The sequence below is a fragment of the Typopeltis vanoorti genome, chromosome 2 (assembly GCF_054136105.1).
Source record: "Typopeltis vanoorti isolate ZY-2024b chromosome 2, IOZ_Tvanoo_1.0, whole genome shotgun sequence".
Taxonomy (NCBI): Eukaryota; Metazoa; Arthropoda; class Arachnida; order Uropygi; family Thelyphonidae; genus Typopeltis; species Typopeltis vanoorti.
The window spans coordinates 76,285,081-76,309,644 of NC_143550.1; the positions used below are offsets into that span (position 1 = coordinate 76,285,081).

At 34.2% G+C, this 24,564-nt stretch overlaps 1 protein-coding gene across 2 annotated transcripts in view; it reads left to right on the forward strand.

The window, feature by feature from the left end:
- The window catches only part of LOC150109189 (potassium voltage-gated channel protein Shal-like), a 288,406-nt gene that overhangs the window by 231,996 nt on the left and 31,846 nt on the right, over positions 1–24,564 (forward strand). For both annotated transcript variants that reach the window (XM_090411896.1, XM_090411905.1), the window contains exons 2-3: positions 16,598–16,760; positions 22,861–23,043. In XM_090411896.1, the coding sequence (XP_090268022.1) occupies positions 16,598–16,760; positions 22,861–23,043 (346 nt within the window). The remainder of the gene's footprint in view (positions 1–16,597; positions 16,761–22,860; positions 23,044–24,564) is intronic.

Consider the following 24,564-nt stretch of genomic DNA (forward strand, 5'->3'; position numbering starts at 1 on the left):
CTTATTATACACATAATGTTTTTATGGTCTATTCCATTGTATAAAATTCTATGATCATTCTTTAACGTAGGACCGATTTAGCAAGAAAAATGTAATGAATTATTATCGTTTCACACTTCTGAATTTTAACTAATTTTGACACTACAAGTGGTCTGATTACAAGAAAAATAGAATTGAATTTGTGGATGAACAAAAGATTTCATCCACAAATAGCCTACAATACATTAGTATTAGCACTGTAGCGTGGGTTGATGGTGATATAATACCGAAATCCTCTGCTGTACAGACCAAACATTAATCATTTCAAGCAGTCTCAGAACCTTCGTAAGTGGGGTCGTGGTCTCACAATTGACAATGAAAGTCATTTACCATCTTAAGTACCAAATTTCATTAAATTTCACCCACTCGGTAAGGTATTATTAATGTCTGAAATCTTTTGTTCAAATTTTCTCAGTGAAAATACGCCAACCCAAACAAACAAAAAAAAAAATTTAATCACATAAACATCATCTTGTATACATCATAAATCATAAGCATTATTAAATTTTATTCGGCCTATTTTCTATCGACAACATATTTTCCTGTTTATTCGCATTCAAACGGTCTAAATGAAACAAACACTGGAATAGTCAGCCAATTTTTAAAATGCCGAATAACAAAGTTTCAAAAAAATTCTCAAAGATTTGTCAAATTTGGTTAAAATTTGTAAAAGCTGTCCAGCTAAAGTTATAGAATAACTTGCAACTCGGCAACTGCTAAAGAACTCCTAAGGAGGGCTTTCGCAATTTGCGAAATGCCCCTGAAAATTCGCATGTCGTCTTCCTTTTCGTTAGGTTCAATGACTTGTCAGAGCCAAGAAACTTGTTTTTTTTTAGAAACCTAACACTACGAATGAATTAATCCTATCAGTATTATCCACTATAGCTGTAAATTGTGTATTGACTAGTTGAATTGTTTTGTTGGATGGAAAACCCGACTTGCCAAGAGGGGAAAAACCCTGTCACTGCCATATGAGATTGGCTAACTTACTTTCACTTCAGAAGCCTTGATAAAAGTTCTTCGTGTCCTGAATGGGATTCCAACCAAAGTCTTTTTAAATATACCGACTGAGCTACGGGGGCTTCCTGAAAATTCCGTAACTTAAAATTACCTTCCTGGTTGGAAATCGAAAATTTTGAGAAAAATGTTTTATTCAGACAAGCGAAAGTCTAATGATTGTAGTTTTTCCTTTGTTTTCAGTAATTTCGTTTCCATTTTATGTTACTTAATCTATTTTTCCAGGTAAAAATTCAAGATTTCCAAGGATGTTAACAGATTTTAGGAGGAAAAAAGTCTTATGACTTTTTCCTCCTAAATGTGTAATAAAATAAACTCGTAAAATTTGAAAGAGGGGGGACTTTCGACATAAAAACCGAGACTGAAAAGAACTTAAGACCATTTTAAATCCTCCTCATATTGCTTTTGGCATTAAATCCTAAAATATGATCTGAATGGATAAATCAAAACTATTAAAACGAAAGACAAAGCGAAGAACGAAGGAAATCAATGATTAAAAGCTAGAGGGTAAGAAGATATTTTTTATCTTTTCTGTCTTCAGCAGTAGTGAAAGGAAGTGCACCAGCTGGTAATGGCAGCTTTATGAGATCGTCTCTCTTAATCGTAAGAGAACAGGACGATTAAAAAACTGGAATAATCACTACACTTCATACGCTCTCAGAGTGACCATCTAAAAAGACATTTGTCGAAGTTCTGCTTACAGTGCAGTTATCAACAACAGTTATAGTCATTTTAAACTCCTCGGTGTGTGTGTGTGTGTGTCGAAGTGTTTTCTAGTCAATTTTTCAAGCCCTTGAAAGTTGATTCAGAAATTTTCTTAGTGAGAAGTGAAATAATTTCTGGATCGACTTCCAGAACCTTGAAATTTTAAGAGGACTAATGAACGAGTCAAATTCTATCTAATATAGTTAACCAATGAAATAATTTCTGAACAAATACAGAATTCGATATAATTCCTAATAATAATATTTAACATGCTATTTGCATAGTGCAAGGCCGTCTAAAGAAAAACTGTTCTAAGTTCGATTCTGGTCGCGCTAACTAGATGAACTTTTTCTACGTCTTCCTTCGGCCACGTCCGGAGTTAATAGATCTTTTGCGTGGTAATTAGTGTACTTTTTTAAAAACAAAATCGGTTATATCCCTGTATTTCAAAAAAATAAAATAAAAAATCGACTTTAGAACTCACACTATTGCAGACAATATTACGAGGATTAAGGTTTAGGGCCACTAGATGGCAGCGGTTTCATACTGTATACCCCCCCCTCTCTCTCTCTCTCTCATTCTCTACTGAAAAGCCTTGATCTGTTGACAATTTAACCCATTACAACTGAAGCCTGATGGACGGAGACTGTCTGATTACCAGTATTCTGAACGATAGTTAGGGTTAAAGACGTTAATCTGTATCCTGAGATACAGATATGAAATAAAACTTATAGTCAGAGGAAATGAATAGCATATATAGGATTACTGGTCGAGTTTCCCATTGACTGAAAAACGTCAGGATTTGAAATCCCTTCTGGAATGTGAGAAATCTTTATAAGCCTTCCATTGGAGTTGGATTAACCGAAGGTGTCGTCCCGGCATCTCGGAATTTTCATCTCATAAGACAGATAAGTGACCACAGAACATTCGCTGTTAACATACGTAACAGCGTGTGTTAACGTATGCTTTGACCATAATTCAAACCAAACCAATCTTTATTCACAAACGAATGAAAATTCACCGCATCTAGAGAACGTCATAGATTGAAACATATTTTCAAAGATTCTCTCTTTTTATGTTTTAATATGAACGGACTGTGGACTTAGCGACGCCGGGGGTGAAAACTGACCCCCGTCATCGATTTGCATGACAGAAGAACGTATTTAAATAAACATTGGTCCAATCTTGTCAAATAGAATTGCTGCAAATCCGGAGTCTGTATCTTCAATCATTGCTTATCAACATAGCACAGATAAACAGAGTGCGTGACAACCTACTAATTATCCAGTTATAATTAGTACTTGTGGCTACTTTTATTTATTTAACACCTTACTTTCCTATAAAAGATGATGTCTGACATCTAATGTTTTAACTTGTATTTTGTAACAAGTAATGGTATTAATTGTAACTCTGCATTTCACTTCAAACGAAGCATTACAATCATATTTATAAATTTAGGGACACAAAAACACACACATGTTAAACAGATTATTTTATTAATTACTAATAAAATAAAACTTGACGTTTCGACCTCTGTATCGAGATCATCATCGGAAGGATACAAGTGTATAAGGAACCAAGCTACATGTTCTAGCCCTGTATACCGGTAAACTAAATCTATGTAGTTAATTAATCCTTTTCCCTAGCCTGACCTCTAGTGATAAAATTAATTAATTAATTTAAAAAAGTATTTATTTTATTTTATTTATTTATTTTTATATTTTATTTTTTTTATCACTAGAGGCCAGGCTAGGGAAAAGGATTAATTAACTACATAGATTTAGTTTACCGGTGTACAGGGCTAGAGCATGTAGCTTGGTTCCTTATACACTTGTATCCTTCCGATGATGACCTGAATACAGAGGTCGAAACGTCAAGTTTTATTTTATTAGTAATTAATAAAGTAATCTGTTCAACACGTGTGTTTTTATGTCGCTAAATTTGTAAATATGATTGTAATGCTTATATGATTGTATTTATTCTTATAATCTATTCGATTTCTAGTAAAGATTCATATCAACATTAATGGCCGGTATAATCATATTTATCAGATAATAAGGAATGGAATATTTCGTCTAGAATAAAAAACCGTGTGTATAATTAGCTTCAAAGTCTTTATTTTACTTTTTCCAACCAAGCAGGACATTTGAGAAAAATACTGCAAAAGTATAGAGTCGTTACACCAGTAAGCATTACTTATTGGACAAGAACAACACTTGTGACTGATCTCTGATTTTAATGAAGAGAATTTAGTTCGCATTTCCAATCGTTTACAGTACAGAAGAAAAAAGATTGAAAGGGAAAGAAATGGTGTATTTTCTCAGTACATGTCCTCATCTCTCTCTACGGTTGCTAGGTTACGGTATCCACTCACGCAAATGGTCTGAATGAATCTGTCATACTGTGATGCATCTACCGCATAATTCAGGTCTGTGACAGTTTTATCACTACTTGGAGTTTCATTACAGGCGCTAGTTTATACTAAGTAAGTGGCAGAGGTTGGAAACTATGGAGATGGGATATACGAGCTGATGCTTTAAACACCACTCCAGAGTAACAGAATAAAAAAAAAATAAAAGTAAAAAAAAAACCTGGACGGTTTATGGAAACTTGCCAAGAACTACATACACGATTCTTAGGTAATACGACTTGCCAGGTTAGAATTAAGCGTTTTGATTCCATTTACATGCGTATAGTCAGTAATATACAAGTAGAAAAATACTGTCGGCCTGGATCGGGTATTTTCAATTTTATATTTTTCTTTCATAAATTGAACGTAAAAGTAGTTATATATTGCGATTTATTAAAAAAGTTATCTTGGTACGCAAACGTAAAAAAAATAACATTATGAACTATAAACGCATAAGCTACAATAAAAATTTAAGCACATTTTTGTTTTGATAGTGAGTAGTGGAACTGATTTCGACAATATGTGCAATATCAACAGAACTTCAAATATGTATTCTTAGATTGGAGTTGGATTTGTGTTTGTTCTTCCTGAACCTAGAGCTGAAGTAAATATGGAGATTCAAAGAACGTAATAATTGAATTTTTTGGGATAAAGGGGCATTGCTCTTCTTAGATGCATGCAAAATTCATTTATATTTCCCATTTTAACTTTCTTTTGGAACATCTTTGAAACAAAATTTAGAGAAATGAAATGAAATTTTATTAAACATTTTTTGACATGATTATGCGATTTATAAGCCTCAGAATTTGGCTTTATGGAGATTTATGGAGAAATGCTGGTGAATAAGAATTAGGCTTCAGTTAGGATTCTTTATACACAGATATACCACTTGAAATTGAGAAACCGGAGTAGCACTACCTATATATCTATAATGCTTTAAATTTTCTTCATATTTTTTGTATTTATATTAAAATCAAATCAAATAATAATTTTACCCATGTTTATTTTATTAGATTTCCTTTAAAGTTTACAGTTCTGGCACAAGTTGTAAACATCAAAAAGTTCATAAGTGTTTAATCTGACTTTGTAATTCTTAAATTTCTTTTGCATTCCCCTCTCTTAAGACCCAAATCTATCCAGGAAATTGTATTTTTTACCAAAACCATGGGGGGAAAGTTCCACGTTCAACAGAAGTAATCTTAATTTTGAGAAAAAGCATGAAGAATTGGTTCAATACCTTCCTGTTGAGCCAGCGAATCATCGAAATAAAAGACATCCGAAATTCTGCTCATAATTTTTGGTAAATGCAGAATTTTATCTCTTGCAATGCGATATTCTTAATTTCTTGTAGGATTTACTGCAGCATTGGTCTTATCCGCTCAATCTAGGGAGATTGCATAATTTATGCATATGTTTATTTAAAACTGTGACATCAGTAATAAGTCTTAACTGAGTAAATAATTTCCACACGAAAAAAAAAAAAAAAAACTATATCCCTTATAAATTCATACGGTAAGTTCAAAACGAAGAAACAGTGACGTCACTACGAAGATAATAGAATCGATTTCTACTTTTTTTTTAATGCCATATGAATAAAAACAGGAAAAACGCAGGATACGTAGGTAAAGCATTGAGAAGCCTCCTCCCTACTTATCCAGTGAAGCAGAACTTCCACTAAGTGACCAAGCACCGAAAATCGATGATGGTGACGCTGATAGTCTCTGATTGGATTTCGGGAAGTGGTCTGATGGACACTTTTCCAACTGTACGAAACCATTTGAGCAAAAATTCTTTATAAACATGAACATCTATCAACTAAGTTCACTTATTAGGTCACCAGTCTCGTCTCATTACTCTCTCTGTATCTCTCGAATACCGAACGTTTAAAAGAAAAGAAATAAATAATAATAATGAAAATAAAAATATAATGATCAAAATAACGTATAATATGCTAAAGCTCGTATTTTATTAGTTCGTTCGTAACAGTCAAAGATCTCAGACTATGTTTTCATTTTTCCTGCTTTAAAAATCAGAGAATTTTGTAAAGTTAATAAATCAATATCAAGCATAAATTTTAATGGGGAAAACATAAAATAATTTGATTATTCTCGTCTGTGCGAGATTCGTTTTGCAAAACATGCTGATGATAATTATGAGATAATACTGTATTAGAGACAAATGCTTAAAATTTCATCGATTATTCTCTTACTTGATAGCAAATTATCTTTTTTAATTTTAATTACTGGTTCCTTTTTAAAAACTTGGATTTTTCATTTTACAAAACTGGAAAATGGATCTGAAAATATATGCATTTTATCAACATAATATATTGCATTCATAGCTATAAATACTTCAGACGTAATCCAAATTCCCGTCATGATTAATTTAAATCGTACTATTTATTTCTATGGTTTGAATCTCTCATCATCTGTTTTTCTAATCTAATCTGAAACTTTGATTAGCTAAGAACACATTCTAGAGAAAGCATTCGTGTGCAGAATTCAATGTTATAGTGGAAAAGATTACATTGATCTCAGAACTATACAAGAAAAGAAGAAGAAAAACTAGTATTGTAACCGCTAAATACTGTATAAGCTGCTAAATCAGGTTTCGTAATGTCGTGATTATGCCAGATCATCGCATGCCATTTCAATAGCTTATTTCACTGAATATTGCCTGTAGATTATCGTTATCACGTTATCATTTGTTACTAGATATTCAAACAATGCGCGAGCAACTATTCAGACAGTAACTGGGTGATCATTTTCAAGAAAAATAAAAACGGAGCAAATCAACCTGTCATAATAACCCTTACAACGGAAACCAGTTGTCACACTGAACAATCAAACGCATATCATCATATGTGATTCATGTCCAAGTCCTAACAATTCAACACTGACATCGTTTACTACAGGTGCATAGTATTTATCGTATACAGATTCTCTTGTAAACTAAAAGTCAATGCTGTATTTCCACTTAGAACTGAAATATAAAACGCAGTATACACCGAAAATACATTCATTTATGTGAAAAGTATCTTCGAAAAGGTAGTTCTAAGTCCAAGCTCGGAATATAAACTCTCTTAGAGTTCCCAAACGTTTTATCAAAAATCTTTGAATCTCTTGTTTGTTTGTTTTTATTTATTTATAATATCCGGTTTAAAAATGAGAAGTAAAATAAGTATGGATCTTAGCTTGTGTGTGTGTTTTATTTTACTTATTATTATTTTTTACTTGTTTAAATATACTAAAATGCTTTGCAGCAGTTCTGGCTCTTTATATTCACTTTAACTTTGTTTTTCTAATTATTAGTTATTTTTATTTTCTTTTATTATTCGTATCTGCACAATATTGAGCGACAATTTATATTTTTGGCAGAGTAGTAAGAAAAACCATTGTTGAAAAAGATTGATGTAAAATTTTAAAAAATGCAATATGTTTATTTTTATTTTATTATTTTAAAAAAATGCAACTTTTTTTTTACTTTTTTATAAATGCAGTTTTCGTTTATTTTTATCCACGTTACAAAATTGTTTTTCACTAGTGTTAGAAATTTTGGAAGATCATGCAAACATCCCGAAATATTATTCTGTAATTTTCTAGCGAGCTTTGCAATACCGGTGTTACGAAGTCACTTCATGAAGTTTCGTTTAATTTGTTAAATTTAAAATCCCCGAATTTCTTCCCTAGAGAATGGATGTGAGTTTTAAATTTTGCATCACTTACACAATATCATACAGCCATATGATATTACTGAGTCGCTAAATAATTAACTCGAAAATCGTTTATTCAATAGTTGCACAAACGAAATTCTTTCATTGTTGCCGTGAATCAAATTACTTAAGCGAGTTAGATAGCATAAAAGTAGTTTTTTTTTCAGCACGAATCTATCAGAACTACGCTCAGACTGCTGAGTGACTAGCTTACATAAACGCTTATTCAGTTCATTCTACGTATTGGAAAACACTACAAATGTAGTTTCCTAAGAATGTATTTTCTGATTTTATTTCCTTAAACGTTTTGTAACTGTTTTATAAGGTAGCTTTTTTTATAAAGTGTCAACTATTTTAGTCATTATTTTATAAGGTAACAACTATTTTATAAGGTAACAACTATTTTGCAGTAACTATTTTATATGGATAAGTTGCATTTGATTGCGTACAATCAACAGAGATTACTAGGAGGAACTTCTATTAAATCTCTGGAAGATTATCTCAAGAAATGACAACATACAGTTATTACATAAATAGCTGTATTTTGGAATATCTGTTTTCTTTTATCAAAAAAACAGTTACATCTTGTACACTGCACTTCTTAATGCCTGAAAATTGTCTTGCGATGTTTCATCATAATTATCCACTGTCCAACTTGTACATTACAACGAAATGTGGTTTCCTGTAAAACAAATATGATCCGTTCTTTAGACAACATAAAGATTGAATGAAGTTTCTGCTGTTTTAAAAACTAAGACAGAAGCAAGTAAGGCTATGAGAACACGTGTGAGGTCTGTTAGTTGCGTGCATTTTTCTAGTTGGTTTGCCTGTTTGGGGAATTTAAATGAAGCTCTCTCCGACACAAAGATGATATGTTTACTTTGAATGAAAAATACTGTGACCGAAGACATTTCTAAGACACACGGAATAAGTATGCGGGCTTTTGCAAATGCAAATGAGTTAACAGGTCTCGTTCAGAGGCAGTAGGATTTTTTTTTTTCATATACGAAAAATAGATGTGACTAAAGATACAAAATGCTTGCCTCTCTTAATATTTGCATCTTTGGTGCGTAGCAATGAACAACGACATGGACGATTGCATTCTAGCAAAAATAGTAAAGGAATACTCATATACAGTTTGTTTACAGAGTATAAATGGAATCTTACTATGCGAAGATAAATCGGAAATTCTTTGTAAACGTTTGACCGTGCATACGTTTTCAATTTTCTAGCGGGTAGTGGTTACTATTGTGATCATTAAGGTATAGAGAGATGGCACAGTATAAAAGTAGCATCTTTTCTATACATGTCCACACCTGAGAAACAATGGATGTTTTGTGATTGTTCAATTTTTCTAATCTCGGAATGCCAAAACAAGTATTTTTTCCCCAGCAGATACGCTGACGATAAGATGGTGACGCAATAATTCATGCAACAGAATTATGTAAATGATACTGGAAGTTCTGGTCTAGTTGAGGACTTCAGCCTCACGGAACAACATTCCTGTGATAGATGAGGTATCAAGGACATTGATTTTGATAATTATCGTTTCATTTCGCACGAAACCGTTTGCTATTCATTAATTACTAATAGTATTACTAGAAATATATATTTTTAGATGCCAAATACTTACTACTACGATACATCTCAGAGGGATGGGCATGAAATTTTGAAGTGGGGTGTATTGATGCAATAGTATAGGGAATCCATCGTTACACAAATAGGATTCCTTATACCATTAACCCCCTTCTTTTTGGAATGCAAAGGAATCGTTCTGACAGTTATGATATCCACAGACCATACCTAGTTCCAAGAAAATTTCATCTGTTGGGTTGTTTAAAGATTGGTTGGCTTCCGTTTTATTATCTAATAGGCTACTGATTCATATTATACCATGTCTAAGGCTAAAAAAAGATCGATGCGAGTTAACATTTCCTACGCTGTGATAACATGAAATCATTTGTGTGCTGATAATTTTGTGAGCGATCAGTCACGTTCTATAAGAAAGGAATTTAAAAATTTCTTGGAACTCTGACATGAAAAATGTAGCCAGTATGGAGATTCTATTGAAAAATATTCTCGGGATTTACCTTTCCTTTGGATATTTTGAAATGTTCATAACACCAAAATATCAAAAAGAAAAAAAAAAAAGTTGGCAAAGCCTTTTCGATTTATTCTCATCATTGCAAATTTTATTTTCATTACCTGTGTTCAAGAGTTTACTTTTAAAGAACCTACGTTACAGGAACAGATGGTAAAAAAATGCATGAAAGGTGATGATAATGTCACATGACGATCAAAAACAAAAGGAAATCAAAGTTTCCGAGTTATTGCGTTGCATAAGCTGATAATGATGATGATATTCAATAGATAAGCCTTTCACTTATTGAAAACGAGTGATTCCGTTGCCAAGAATTCATAAGGAATTTTTGGCAAGAAAACATTCCAGAAGAAAAATCGACTTTCTGAATAACGCACGTTCTGATGAGATGAAAGCTCATATAGTTCACGACTTTGAATCAAAGCTCGTGGCCATTTTTTTTCTCTTCAAAATCCAACAGAGTTAACAGCAATCGGCACTTTGAACCTAAGCTAATTTTCCAATTGCGTTTCCCACACCTGTCACAATACAATGACACATAAAGAAGGCTTCGAAATCGATAGTTTAGTTCGTGGCTCGCTAACAACTCCCATCCATTTTTCATTCTCTGCACTTTTCAATACCCAGCTGTGTGAATGTTATGACGACTTCCAATACTTCACTTTTGTTTTCTTTACTGACAAAGTAATCAAGTTTTTTTAACTGTATTTTAGAAAAATAATTAGTTTGTCCTAATAGTTTACAGTGTAGTAAGTCTATATCAGTTTCACCTGAGACATTTCATTTATTATCGTGTATTCAAAGTTAAAAAAAAAAAACAAGAAACGTATAGATATGTGAAAAATCAAAAAATGAAAACTGTCGTACTTGCTGACGTTCTTTGTATCTGCTGAAACAGCAGAAATCACTTTAGAGTGGTCAACTACTCAGCCTAATGAGATTAACTAAGCACTGTCAAGGTGAGAACGTGCTCTTGTAACAGCACCTAGAAAATTGATCACAGATTACTCACGTAACTGCCTGAGAACACATAACAGCTACAAGGTAGCAATCTTCATTTTTTTAGGGGGGGGGGAGCGTGAGTAGCAGTAAACGGGAGAGGAAATATGAAAGAAAAGGAATAAAAAATGGAAATTTAAAAATGAAACATAATATAGGAAGGAAATGTTTGCGCAGACCGCAATTCTGATTCAATTACTCATCTGATAACCATGAATATTAAGTATGTTAAAGCATAATAAGCCCGTTTCTTCCATAAAATATAGATAATAAATAGAGACTGTGGACTGCAAATGAAAATAGAGAAAATAAATAATTTTGAAATATGTCAGTTTTTCTTTATTTTGATTATGCTAAAAAAAGTGTTGTAAGACGAATATAAAATAAATAAATAAAATCTATTAACGAGTTTTATTACCAAAGGGAGTACAGGGAGTAGGCGAGGCCACTTTGCCCTAATTAACTTTTGTAAACTGGATGGCAGCCAATCTCCATCCTTAACCAACCACTGATACTTGGTCCAAGACTATCAATAGTTTTCAATTGATTTCCGCGTAAGAAATTAAGGAAGACAACTGCTGCCATCTTGTGGTCGCTGACAATATATGTTACTATCTGAAATAGTAACATATATTGTTTTCCTTGAGTTGTGGAATTAAAAACCCGAGTTTCCTGGAGTGGAAACCCTACTTGCCAGAGATCAACTAATTCGGGATCCGGTCGAAGGAAGGCTTAGTAAAAGTTTCTATGGTAGCCGTCACTAGAATCGAACTTAGAACGTCTTTCTTCGAGAGGTATAACGCTATGACAGCAGACAGCAGCCGAATATATGTTTAAAAATTTATAAATACTGTACACTGTATAAATATAGTTTAATAACAATAGTTCCAGGCAATTGGAATGAAAAAGAGAACAGATTAAAAAAAAAATAGTCTATGAGGAATTACATCCTCATATACATACTGCATGTTATATTAACAACAATAGTTCTAAAAACATGGCATTTAAATGTGGTCGTATTGTTTTAAAGAAGAGAACTGGATATTTCTGAAATCTACTTATACTTACTAATTATCTTATTGAATATATAATTTATTAAGCCAATAAATCTTTGAATCACTATTGTACATTCAAGTTGATATAATTAATTTTAACATCGCAAATGAATTAATCAATTTTAAACAAATTTGAAAGTATACTAACACTGGAAAGTGATGAAAGTGATTCTTCTTGCATGTCTTTTTATAGTTCTATTGTAGAACTAGAACTATAAGAAGACATGCAAGAAGAATTATAATACTGATAATGAAAAGAAGGAGAAACGCTGTGATTTTTTTATTATCACGAATTTTCATGAAACAACGAATCAGAAGGAGGACAAGACTATCCTTCTTCTGATTCGTCCTCCTTAAAAAGAAAAGCATACAGAAATTAGAAAGTTCATTACTTTTTTTTAACATCAGAAATGAAACCTTTCTGATACCAGAAAAAATTAATTGAATCGTTTCCAAACAATCTTGATATGTTTCGGAACTCCTTCGCTTATCTAAAATTGATTTAAAAAACAAAACATTTATTGTTGATTCTGTGTATAGACACTATGAATGTTCGGAAAAATAAATAAACAATTATAGGATGTTTCGAAATTATATATACACGCTTTAAAACTTTGTTTCGCAAACAATACGAATAATTTTATATTTTAAAGCTAAACACATAATATTTTCTACAATAAACCAAACTTTGTAGAGATGCTCAGACTAACTTCCTTCAACAGGAATACATGAGCGACATCTCTCTCTTCAACAGTTTGTAGAACTGTTGCAATTGATGCCAAAATTCTGTAATTATTTAGTTGCTATCGATTATTTTCGATATTTTTAAGTTTGAAAATAAAAACATTGATTGTCCACTCTTAGTAAAAGAGGGGGAAAAAGCATAACGAAACCTTAGTTTCTTTTTGCTTTTTTTTGCTTTAATTTCATTACCAACATATTTTCCTTCGTTTTATATAATTTTCGACTCATTTGATATCAACGAAGACTTTTAGTTGAAAGGACCTAGGTTTGATTCCCGTCTAAGATGAGAAGAACTTTTATACGACTTTTTCAGATGAACGCAGGTCAGCCAGTCTCGTATGGAAGAGAAAGGGTTTCCTTAAAGGAAACGCGGGCGTTTCGTGTCGTAAAGAGCAGCCAAACCGGCTACTCAATTAACATGGTATGTCTGGCCTCATAACTTAGTTGTTTCGCTCGTGATGTCAAACAACACCAGTCTAATTTTGCCACTAAAACGGTTCAATCCAAACAAAAATTGAGATGAGATTTAGTTAACTTCTTAAATATATAAAATTTCTTTGAACTCCGTCCATTTTAGACTGCAGTATTTTATGTATTTTGTATTATTTCGAAATAACTCGGAACATTTTATCTCTAAAATGGATAAAATTTAGAGATCAAACCAAAATAGAAACACTTCAGAAAAACCATCCCGTCCACTCAGAGCGGAGGTGTAATATACGTGCAGAGACAGATAAAATCAATTTAATAGATGCTACGAATTTTGCGAAAAGCACCCAAAAATCCAATATATGCCGCGTTACTATTCGGAATATTCTTTGGAGTCAGTGAGACTTATAATAAAGCCAAGACGACCTCCTCCGAACCTGACCTTCGGCAGTAACTGAAAAATGAACACCTGCCTACCGTAAGATGAGAACTTTTGTAGCCTTTCTGACAGTCTTCTGAAAAGAAGGAAATTTTATCCTTAACTGGGAATTATTTAAACAGTTGATAGAATCAGCAGGGAAAACAACCAAAGTAGAACAGCCTGAGAGATAGATAGAGAGAGAGAGAGAGAGAGAGACGAAAAAACTCATAGCGTATCTTCGAAAGGAATGCAGACACGAAAGATTAAATTGAAGAAATCAAACAAGAAAGCCCGAAATAATATTTCAACAACAAAACTGAGGAAATCAGAATTGTTGGACAAATGCAGACTGAACTGAATAAGCAACTAAATCGGATTTCACGGCTGTTTCGAACAAACATGCGCAAAAGAAAAAGAAAAGAAAAAAAAACAACAGAAAGAAAGAAACTTCAAAGCAGCCTTATGATAGAAATTCATTTTTCACCGTGTTTCACAAAATATGCGCTGATTTCAAAGAAAAGAGATAGTCACAAATCAAATTAAATCAACAGAAACAGATTCAAGAAGAATATAAAAACAAAATGCATATTGGATAAGTAAAACAAGTAATCGTCTGGCTGTTTCAATGGGGGAAAACTTTATAAACATTTTAATTGTCTATTACCCTCCTCTTACTCCTATTTGAGAGTTTCGCTTGCAGCATCGCAGGAATGAAATTACGAACTGCTGAATGCCGAACTTTGAAGAATAAAATACAGAAATAAATAACTAAATAAATATTTAAAAAACGCAGTGTATCGGATGAATAAACAAAATGTTTTAGACGAATTATTCGAAGGCACAAGATAGGACACTTAGTATTCGTTATTAACTTAAAAGAGACCAATTTACCAATACAATCCTAAACTCTTATTGCAAGTTATATCTAAGGTTTATCTAACAGATTACAATAGTAAAAAATTAGAGAGAGAGAGAGAGAGAGAGCTGAACTGAACTAGCATATACATAAGTGTCATTACGCCTTAGTTTACATTAAGAAAAGGATGAAAAACTAAAATAAAATCGTTACAATAATCCGAACTTGTTCAAATCTAAAGATGATATTTTTGATTCCTCCATCAGTTATGGGTTTAGATATCGAGAGTATATGAATTATATATTACAGTTAAATATATTACAGTTTAGCGGGAGCTGAAGAGTAATGTCTCAACGTGCTCGCAAAAAAAGGAAATGAAAGCATTGATGAAGAATCTAGTTATCACATAATCTATACTTTGACATGAATATTAATAAAAGGTTTATAATTTTTTTCATTTATTTATTTCTTAATAATTGAAATTCGAAGTTTAAAAAAAACGGGAATTTCTGCGATACTTAAGACGTATATATTTTCAAAAACTCCTGTTTCCCAAAAATGAAAACCGACTTGTGAATCCAGTATACTAGTTGGATAATATGAAATTAAAGAATTTTAAGAGAATAATAGTAGCTGTATAGAGGACTATTCGTCTTACTCTTTGATATACAGCTCAAAAGACATGAATGAGAGCGAGAGAGAGAGAGAGAGAGAATCTCAAATAACTTGGAGGTCCCGGGAGTAACATACTTCCTAATTTTCAGTCAAGCTAAGGCAAAAGAACAGAAGTTTGAAATGAAGTTCACGAAATGAAACGAGGCATGACGTCACTCGTTGCGTCATGGCTCGATGGTATCGAGAAGATTTACATGAACCATTACTTTCGTTTTGCACACAGTCATCTTTGCTTTAACATCTATAGGTACATAAGAGATTCCGCTTAAATGCATTATTTTGAGAAGAGTCGAGTCTTCTTGCCTCTCAGAATTTTAAGATTTAGAATTCTAAGTTTATGGATTTCCAATATGTCTTCTCTTACCGAAATACTAACTGATAATTCGCAATAATGAGCTAGTATTTTCCAAAATAAGTTATGTACATGATTACTGTTCAAACCAGTAAGTCTACAGCGAACGACTATTCCCTTTTCTCTTAGTAACGCACTGGCGATGACACTGCGCCACTTGCTTTCTGATTAGATGCATTCGGTTTCGACTTCCGTCGGGAAAGAGAGGAACCTTTCAAGTATCTGTCATCTGAATGTGAGTTAGCCAGTTTGTACAATTCTTCCTTCAATATGAAGAATCCTATGTAAGAAACCTATGGAAATGCCAATTTTTAAAACCAGGCAAGTGGCCAGAAGAACAAATACATTTAACATACAAAATACAATGGCCTTTCCTCCTAACCTTAGTTGCTTCGGGCGTAATACAAGCAATACCAGTGCAGGCAACACTGATATGTTGCTGGTCGTATGAAACCATTCGCTTCCTTTAAGAAAAAACTAAACATATGAGACTTAGTTTTTATAATTTTTAAAAAGTGTGATTTACATTTTCATGTTTTTGACTGAATTCGAACCCGAGTAATTTCCAATCAAAATGAACATCTTTGATACTCAGCTACGAAACCAGAAATAGGAAATTTAAGAATTGCTACTTGCTTGTCCTTCTGTATGTTGCTCATTTTGTTCTGGTGTTACTCCATCACATTCCATCTCTTCAGAAGCAGCCTGGACAATGTCTTGTGAAGAATGTTTACTAGCACTAGCAGGCTGAGCATCAGATGTATAAGATTCATCTTGAGAGGGTTCTGCTTTGTTTTCTGTAATTATTAAATAAGTAGCTGATTGGCTACCGGTGGAGATTGAACTGCCCACTCAGTCTCCAAAAGCTGGATAGGGTATAAAGGCCTCGCCTACTCCCTATTAGGGAATAAAAGACGTTTAGTTGATTTTTTTTAAGAATAGATAACGACATATTCATTTATATATTAAACTACCTGACTTATTGGTATATTTAAAGTATACCCATGTTTTCTAATTAAAGCATGCGTTTTAAATACTTGATTTCTCTTACTTTTATGACTTACTGTGTGTTTCCTTTCCAGATATGGTGACATGGTGCCTGACAGTATTATGGGGAAGGTTGTGGGCGGTGTCTGCTCCCTAAGTGGTGTGTTGGTGATCGCTCTTCCAGTTCCCGTTATTGTTTCAAACTTTTCGCGAATCTATCACCAGAGTCAGCGGGCGGACAAAAGAAAAGCACAAAAAGTAAGTGCAAGGATGCTGCCATTTTCAGCCCAATGAAACAAACTATTTTACATGTAGTTATATCGAGGGAAAAAATAATTAATCAAAAATTCGCAAATGCACATACCACTTCAAACATAAAGTTTGTTTAAAAAATCGCTATTCTCTAAGACGACTGACCTAATTCAAAAGGTCTTTCTACTGCATTCCAATTTTTATCTAATTAAAGTATCTTCGTGATTTGCATATTCTCCTTTTTACTCTGTCAAATTGCTTATTTCTTTTTCGGCTGACAAAGTCAACTTCATATTTGCTTAATGCACCGTTTTTCTTATTTAGTTTTTTTTTCTACATCTTGAAAAATTCTGCATTCTGTTTATTTTGTAGCTTTTCAATTAGTCCTTACTTTGACCGAAGAGAGACCTTGACACTTAGTTGCTATCCTCTTGATCGTACTTGTCTTTTGTAATAAAATTACGAAATCCATATCAGTCAACTTAAGCACTACTTGGAAACTTTTTAACGGACAAATAATCCTGGGTATAAATTTCGCTATTGTAGTTCCACAGAGGATCTTATTCTTCGTGTCACTTATCTTTGAATAACTCCTAAGAAAATACAGGAAAAAAAAACTGAAACGGTTCATTTTGATATCTTTACGGTAATTGATCTGACATAAAAGGATATTCAAATAAGTCTCCACTTTAATTTGGTTGCCGTTTTCCCTCGTGTAGTATGCAAGTGTAAATTGAGGGATTTTTATTCTGAAAGATTCTCAATGAGTGTTGGGGGAAATCTTCATTCTTTCTTATACTCTGTTTTCCACTTTAAAATGATCTCTCCCAGTTGAATGTAAATGTAATTCATTTTCTCTGGTGACCAAACAAATCGAATTATTTTGCATCAATTACACAATAGAGTAAAACTTCTTTCCATAATTATCAAGCTGATTACTATAAAACCCAACTTGCAACACACTTCAAATCGACAATACTTCTTCACTGCTTAATGGATCTTTGTTTTTTTATTAAAGACAATCAACTAAAGCAATACATCAAGATCCGTGCGTAATTCTTTCGAAATTAAGACGCGCAACTGAAATAAATCGTAAACAAAATAAAATATACATTATAATTTGCCGTGATATGAAATCACGAAAATTTAACAGGAAAAGTAGCAAACAAACAACAAAAAACAGTAAATTAAACTGGCATCAGACATTCACAGATTCTTCATCTTCACTAAATGTTCGCCACGAGCACTTCAGATCATTCTTATTAATGAAGGCATAATAAGTAACTTTCGAACTGTTGCAAAGCTTTGGTCCTTTCAAGTTCAGGGCGGCCGTAATTAAACTTCCCCTATTTGTTATACATAACGCTCGGTAATGAAACAAGCTACTGGTTCTGTTGGAGTGATGACCTCAAAAAAGAATGCTCTATTATAAAATCATCTGTCAAGCCACACCAAGCAGTAATCTTCGATGAATGTGATGGGAGTTCCTTAAGCGCGTGGAGTGATTTGGAAGCCCAAATTCGACAATTTTGGGAGCTTACAGCCTAGTTCAGATAAAAATGCGGCTCATCTCACCACGGTGACTGACATTTGCTCTGACTAGAAACTTCAGAGCAAATGACAGTCACTTATCGTAATCATCGTGTAGCAGCTGCTGGAGGAGGCTGATCTTGTATGGATAAAATGTGAATATTTTGCCAAGACTTTCCATCTCGTGGAATAAGGTATATCTAATTGTCGCGCTACTCCACGAGCGCTGATACTACCAGCAACATTTCCGTGTGTAGTCTGTCTATAATCGCAGTGGTAACGTTTTCAATTACCCATACTGGCACGGGTTTCCGTCCTATGCCAGGTCGAACTTCCAAAGATCCTGTTTCTTTAAACTCCTGATCCGTCGATCTAACTGCATTAACTGACAGAGAACCTTTACGCAAGTTTTGGCGGGTTCTAAACTCACAAAGAGCGGCTAATGCATTTCACTCGTTAAAGTAAAATAACTTTAATAATTTAGTAAAATAGCGATAGGGTAAATTGAGGCGCATGTTGAACACGACTATCAATAGGAATGCCGTTGTGAAGTTTCCCTTTACTTCATAGCTCGTATGATGCCAGCAAAACAGGTGTTCAACTTCGCTTTATGCAACTGTTTGGCTTTCTGAACTACAAGACTACCACATTCCCCCCCCCCCTATTGGCAACTTTCCGAACTTTTTTTTTCTCGGAATCTTCTTTTTATGTCTTTATTAGTCTCCGTGCCAAATTTGCTGACATTACGGTTGTTAGATCAAGCTACATAAAGCTCTGAATAGGAGATGTTTAATTATGGCCAACCTGTGCATTTAGTAGTCGAGGTTTTTCGTAAGTACTGCTTCTCCTGTTTTCTCCGGTATCTGTGGCACTTTTACATCGTTCTATAATTTTTTTCATCATTCTCTCTCTCTCTCTCTCTCTCTAATAGCATGAAGTTTTGATTCACTAGTAACTAAGTTACATTTTTCGTGGTTAGTTCTTGACAAATGGACCATTGTAACAATTCAACATTGTTTTCATATACTTCGGCCACTTAGTTGCCGAGTGGTTAGCTTATCCGCTCCCAAGTTAACAGACTGCAGGTTCGGATCTCGTCGTGGGCAGAGAAGTTTGTGATTATCTTTAGGTGGGAGATGAATTTCATTCCCCTGTATGAGACCACCGCCAGATTATTGGAGGACGAAGTAGCTTGAAGAAAAGTTCCACTTTTGGTCTCGAGAGCAGGATTTCCTGACTATGCAAGAAAAAATAAATAAATAAACAAAATATGAATAAAAATACTTAGCATTTACCCCATGTAGGAATATACTAATATTTATAAGAAGCTTTCGCTGTTGGGACCCACCCACCCACCCACACACACACACACACACACACACACACACACACAAAAAAAAAACCTTCAAAAGCTATTTATTTTGCCAGTCCAATATTTTAACATATTGTATTATCAGTTAAACTGAAAATTGTGTGAATCCTCCAATAATTCTACAGCCATTTTAATATAAGATTTTTCCCAAATTTATTTGATATTTTCCTTTTTTTAGCATCCAGTTCTCTTATAATTTTCTTTAATATTCTTCGATGGCAACAACTCTGGAACGCTTCATTAGTCCCTGATCCCTTAAGATAGATTATTGATACAGTGTCGGTGGCATGACATTAATCTTTAACATTAATCTCATTAATACCGCCGACATTCTGAGGAAGATCAGTACAGTAATATGCAACTTTTCAAAAGGAATCTTTTGTCAATCACGAAATTTTTCCAGTCCGGAATATTATTATTATTATTATTATTATTATTATTATTACGTGACACCTCCAGGGAGTCCAAAGACTCATCGAGGGAGGACACTTTCTCTACAACTCTCCGTCTCCACCACTCAATTCATCAACTATGACGAACCCCAACTACCACCATCTATACCAACGCCATCTACCGCCGCTACCACCATTAGTACTTTCATAGACAATTACAAACATCCATGCCCATGGTGGGATTCGAACCCGCGGCCTTTTGGCTGGAGAGTGGATACGCTAACCACTCTGCCCTGTTTACTAATATATCTACTGACCACTCGGCCAACCAGGCCAAGTGGTTAGTAGATATATTAGTAGATAGGTAAAATAGTGTGTAGACAAAGCACATATGACCAAACCTCTTTTCTTTTCTTCTTTTTTTTTACTTACAACTGACAAGTCTAATTTTGACGAGTCCTTTGAAGGTCTGGGATTTTTGGAATGGTAAACCGTTAATGATTTTAATTTATAATCTCATGCAGTATTAGATCTCAGCAAAAGAGTGCATCGTCGTTTAGCAGCGCTTTAAAACTGTGTTCGGATTTTCTTCAATAGAAACAATAGAAATGTTCTATTAGAGATGCGTTTCCAAAACAGACCAGTTTCCTCCAATTTAAACACTTGTCTCAATTTTTCAATTACGGCCTTCAATATGCTTGTAAAATTTTCAGCCACTTTTTAGGGAAAAAAAAAGCACCAACTACAAAATAGGTAAATTAAAATCTGACGAAAAGCAGCGTAGAAACCATTTTGAAGTCAAAGTAACACTGCCAGAGTTTTCGTTTAAAACATAACAAACTTCGAGTATTGCACAGAATTGCGATTTTTCAACCAAATACTTAACCTATAAAGTAAACAATGGCGTCATTCTGTATGAAAACTGGTGCTAAATTCCTCTGTACGTCGGGGATACTTCAGCTGTTTTTATTATTATATTTCTCAGCTGTGTGAGAGGTTGCTGTCACTGTTTGCCGATGAAGGAATGATCTGTGTTTTTTCGTGAACTTTGATTGGAGACTTATCTGTGATTTTCTTTCATAAAATGGTTTACATTTATCATATAAAATTAGACGTTTCTATTAGATCACTATGTGATATAAAAGATGGCTTTTAGTAACATTTTTTTAGAAAAAATGTTTTCGTGGGCGAAGAATCGGGTATAAGAATAAAAAAATTAGAGAAAAGAGAAAGCAAAAGAAAGGTGAATAGAAAAGTACCACAATTTTGCACGTGTTAACAACGAATCTTCATCCCGTTAGAAAAATTACGAAGAAACACAGTGACTAAGTATTATTTTTCCCTTCCCTTGCAAAAGAGCTCGTGTTTTTGTCGGATAGTTTATTATTCCCACCTGAATCTTTTCGGCGAAGTCAGCTTCTCTTTCCTAAAATGCCTTAGATCTGAACTTTAAAAGGTATTGTACGAATGGACTCTGATGCAATTAGTTTTCTCATCACTAAATAACTTTGATATGAGGATATTTTACAATAAAAATATTAATTCCATATCAAGTTATCTCCGGTTTTAGTTAATACTAAAAACAGCCAAACCTGTACTGAAAGACTACAAAGAAAATCACCCTACGACATCAACTGACAAGCTTATATCTCATAGAATACATAGTGGACAAGTAATGATTGATAAAAAACATAATATATTTTCAGTTCCAACATAATAACAGACTATACGTTCGTTGAAAATTTTTCCACAACAAATTCAGTATTACGCTATTTTTACAGACCTGAGTTCAATTTCAAAAATGGTGAAATGTCCTCATGATCTATACCAATTAGTTCAGTTCTTTGAAAAGAAATAAAAATAAATAATATCAGGAAAGTGTTTGAAAAGTGGAAGAGAGATTCATTGTCGTAATCCCTATTAAATAATAATGAAGAAGAAGACAATTATACAAAATATCTGAAAGATGATGTCACCTGTGATGCACGTGGAAGAGGTTATTTGGTTTCAAACAATAAATAGCAAAGTGTCTACTCGAACAAACATAACGGTCGAGTTGTGAACATAATTCTCATGTAGAAATAGTACATCGGAATCAAGAAAATACAAAAAAGAATACTTGGTATAAACCTCTTACTTACCTCAGAAAGAAGATGTTAATAAAAACGGTTTTGGCTAATAATAATAATAATAATAATAATAATAATAAATAATATAAAAACAGAGCGAAATAAATTTTCTATCTTTCTCGAAGTTTTCTATCTTTCTAAATATAATTTATTGCTGTTACGTCCATGCGGTTAGACTAGTGTCTTTGCGCTTCGCAACCATATGCCTGGAGGAGGAGTGTCCTGGGTTCGATTCCCAACAAGGAGCTTCCTCAGCCATAGCCAAGTTAGTCGGTCTTGGGAGTGGACAGCAGGGTTTTCCCAACAGTTTACTGGGGTTTTTCATCCCGCTAGCAGACAAACCGTCCCGTGAACACACACACACACACACACACACACACACACACACACACACACACACACACACACACACACACACACACACACACACACACACACACACAGAGATCTACAGTCATAAATGCTTAACCCCCATGAGGGGGCTCAACTCGTCCTAATAGGGACCGGCTAGAAAAGGGAGGAAATTCCATACGAATAAATAAAACAATTAAATAAATAAATTGCTGTTACCACAATATTTGCTAGTATAAACATATTTTATGATTCAATGCTTGTTTTTATTTCCTAAAATTCTTAATACTTCTTTACAAAACCCCTATATTAAACAAAGCTGTACTTTTCAGAAAGCGAGGATGGCGCGCATCAGGGTGGCCAAAGCAACAAGTGGTGCAGCTTTCGTTACCAAGAAGAAGGCTGTGGAAGCCCGACTTGCTGCCGTGGAAAGCGGGCAAGAGGTTGAAGATTTGCCTGATGATATCTTCGAATTGCAACATCACCATCTACTCAGGTGCTTGGAAAAGACTACGGTAAGTGTTGTTACAACAATTAATTATTTCCAAGAAATGTCTGTGACTATGATTATGATACTCAATATTCATACAAAGACTCATTCATAAAACACTATATCCGCATGTCAGCTAAGGGAGACATTCGCATGTCCCATAGCTGAGTTGATCTCTCTCTCTCTCTCTCTAATTTCACGCATTACAATAAATAGAATCATTGCCCTTGCTTATCAGTGGAAAAATTCTATAACGGAGTATATTGATGGTCGGTTGAAAAAGATCTGCGTTTGAATCCCATCTAATATGTGATGAGCCTTTACAATCACTTTTCAAGTGAATGCCAATCACCCGGTCACACACGAAATGAAAAACCAGGGTGTTCCTTCAGGAAAATTTGCTCTTTCATTCTACAAAACAGACAAACTGGCCATAAGGACACAGGCCATTTTTATTTCGTATCCAAATACAAGTGGTACAGTAGTAAGTAAGTGGTACAACATTATTTGCAACAAATTAGGATACATTACAAATGAGAACAGCTTACATTTGGTAGGTGAATTATACAGGGAATAATAATTAAATATGAAAAAAGGAAACTATACATAACTTATATAAAAAATCAGCTAACGCCTTTTATTCCCTGATAGGGAGTAGGCAAGGCTTTTATACCCTATCTAGCTTTTGGAGACTGAGTGGTAGTTCAATCTCCATTGGTAGCCAATCAGAAATAGCTGGCCCATGTCTATCACTAATTATAGGCGGCTACTGATGAAGAGACTAGCAACCAAGTGCTGCCATCTCTTGGTGCCTAACCCTAACAGGATATGTTATTGTCTGAAATAATATGGGTACTACGGTCGATTTTCTTGAGTTTACGGGACGAAAAATCCGCTTGACCGTGCCAGAGATCGACTAACTCGGGAAACAGTCGAAGATAGGATTAGAAAAAGTTCCGCCAGTCGGCGACTAGACTTGAACCTAGATCTAACTTCGAGCGGCCAAACGCAGAGGACGCAACGCCACTTCCACTGAGCTACAGATGTTCCTCCAGTATCTTGAACAATCAGCTGCTCTTTCTGTGCAGGATATAAGGTCCTCTTTTGTGGAAGGTGATGCAAGAAAGAGACAAGAAAGACGGTGTTCCATGGACTGGATTGTCCCACACTCACAATTATCTGAGCCAGGGGTTTCCAAGTATTCCAATCCAAGTGGGCACCACATGGAAGATGTTCGGCTTTTGGAATACCAGTATTATTTTCAGGATATAGTGCAAGTCATTGTTGAAGTCTTGTTTCTGGGAGGTTTTTGGTTGGTTCATCAGTTGCCAGGAAGCTATGTCGGGATCTTAGTCTTTGGGGAACTGTGGTCTAGCCGAATAGTGAGGCGTTCATCATTCATTTGTCTACTTCTTTCTTCAGCTGATAATGCAGATCTTCGAATTGAAGGGAGTACAATACCAGCCTGTATACTTTGGCTGGTTTCAGGCATACTGTAATTAAGCGGCAGCTTTCGTTCAATGCTGGGTCAAGTTTTTCAGCGTGG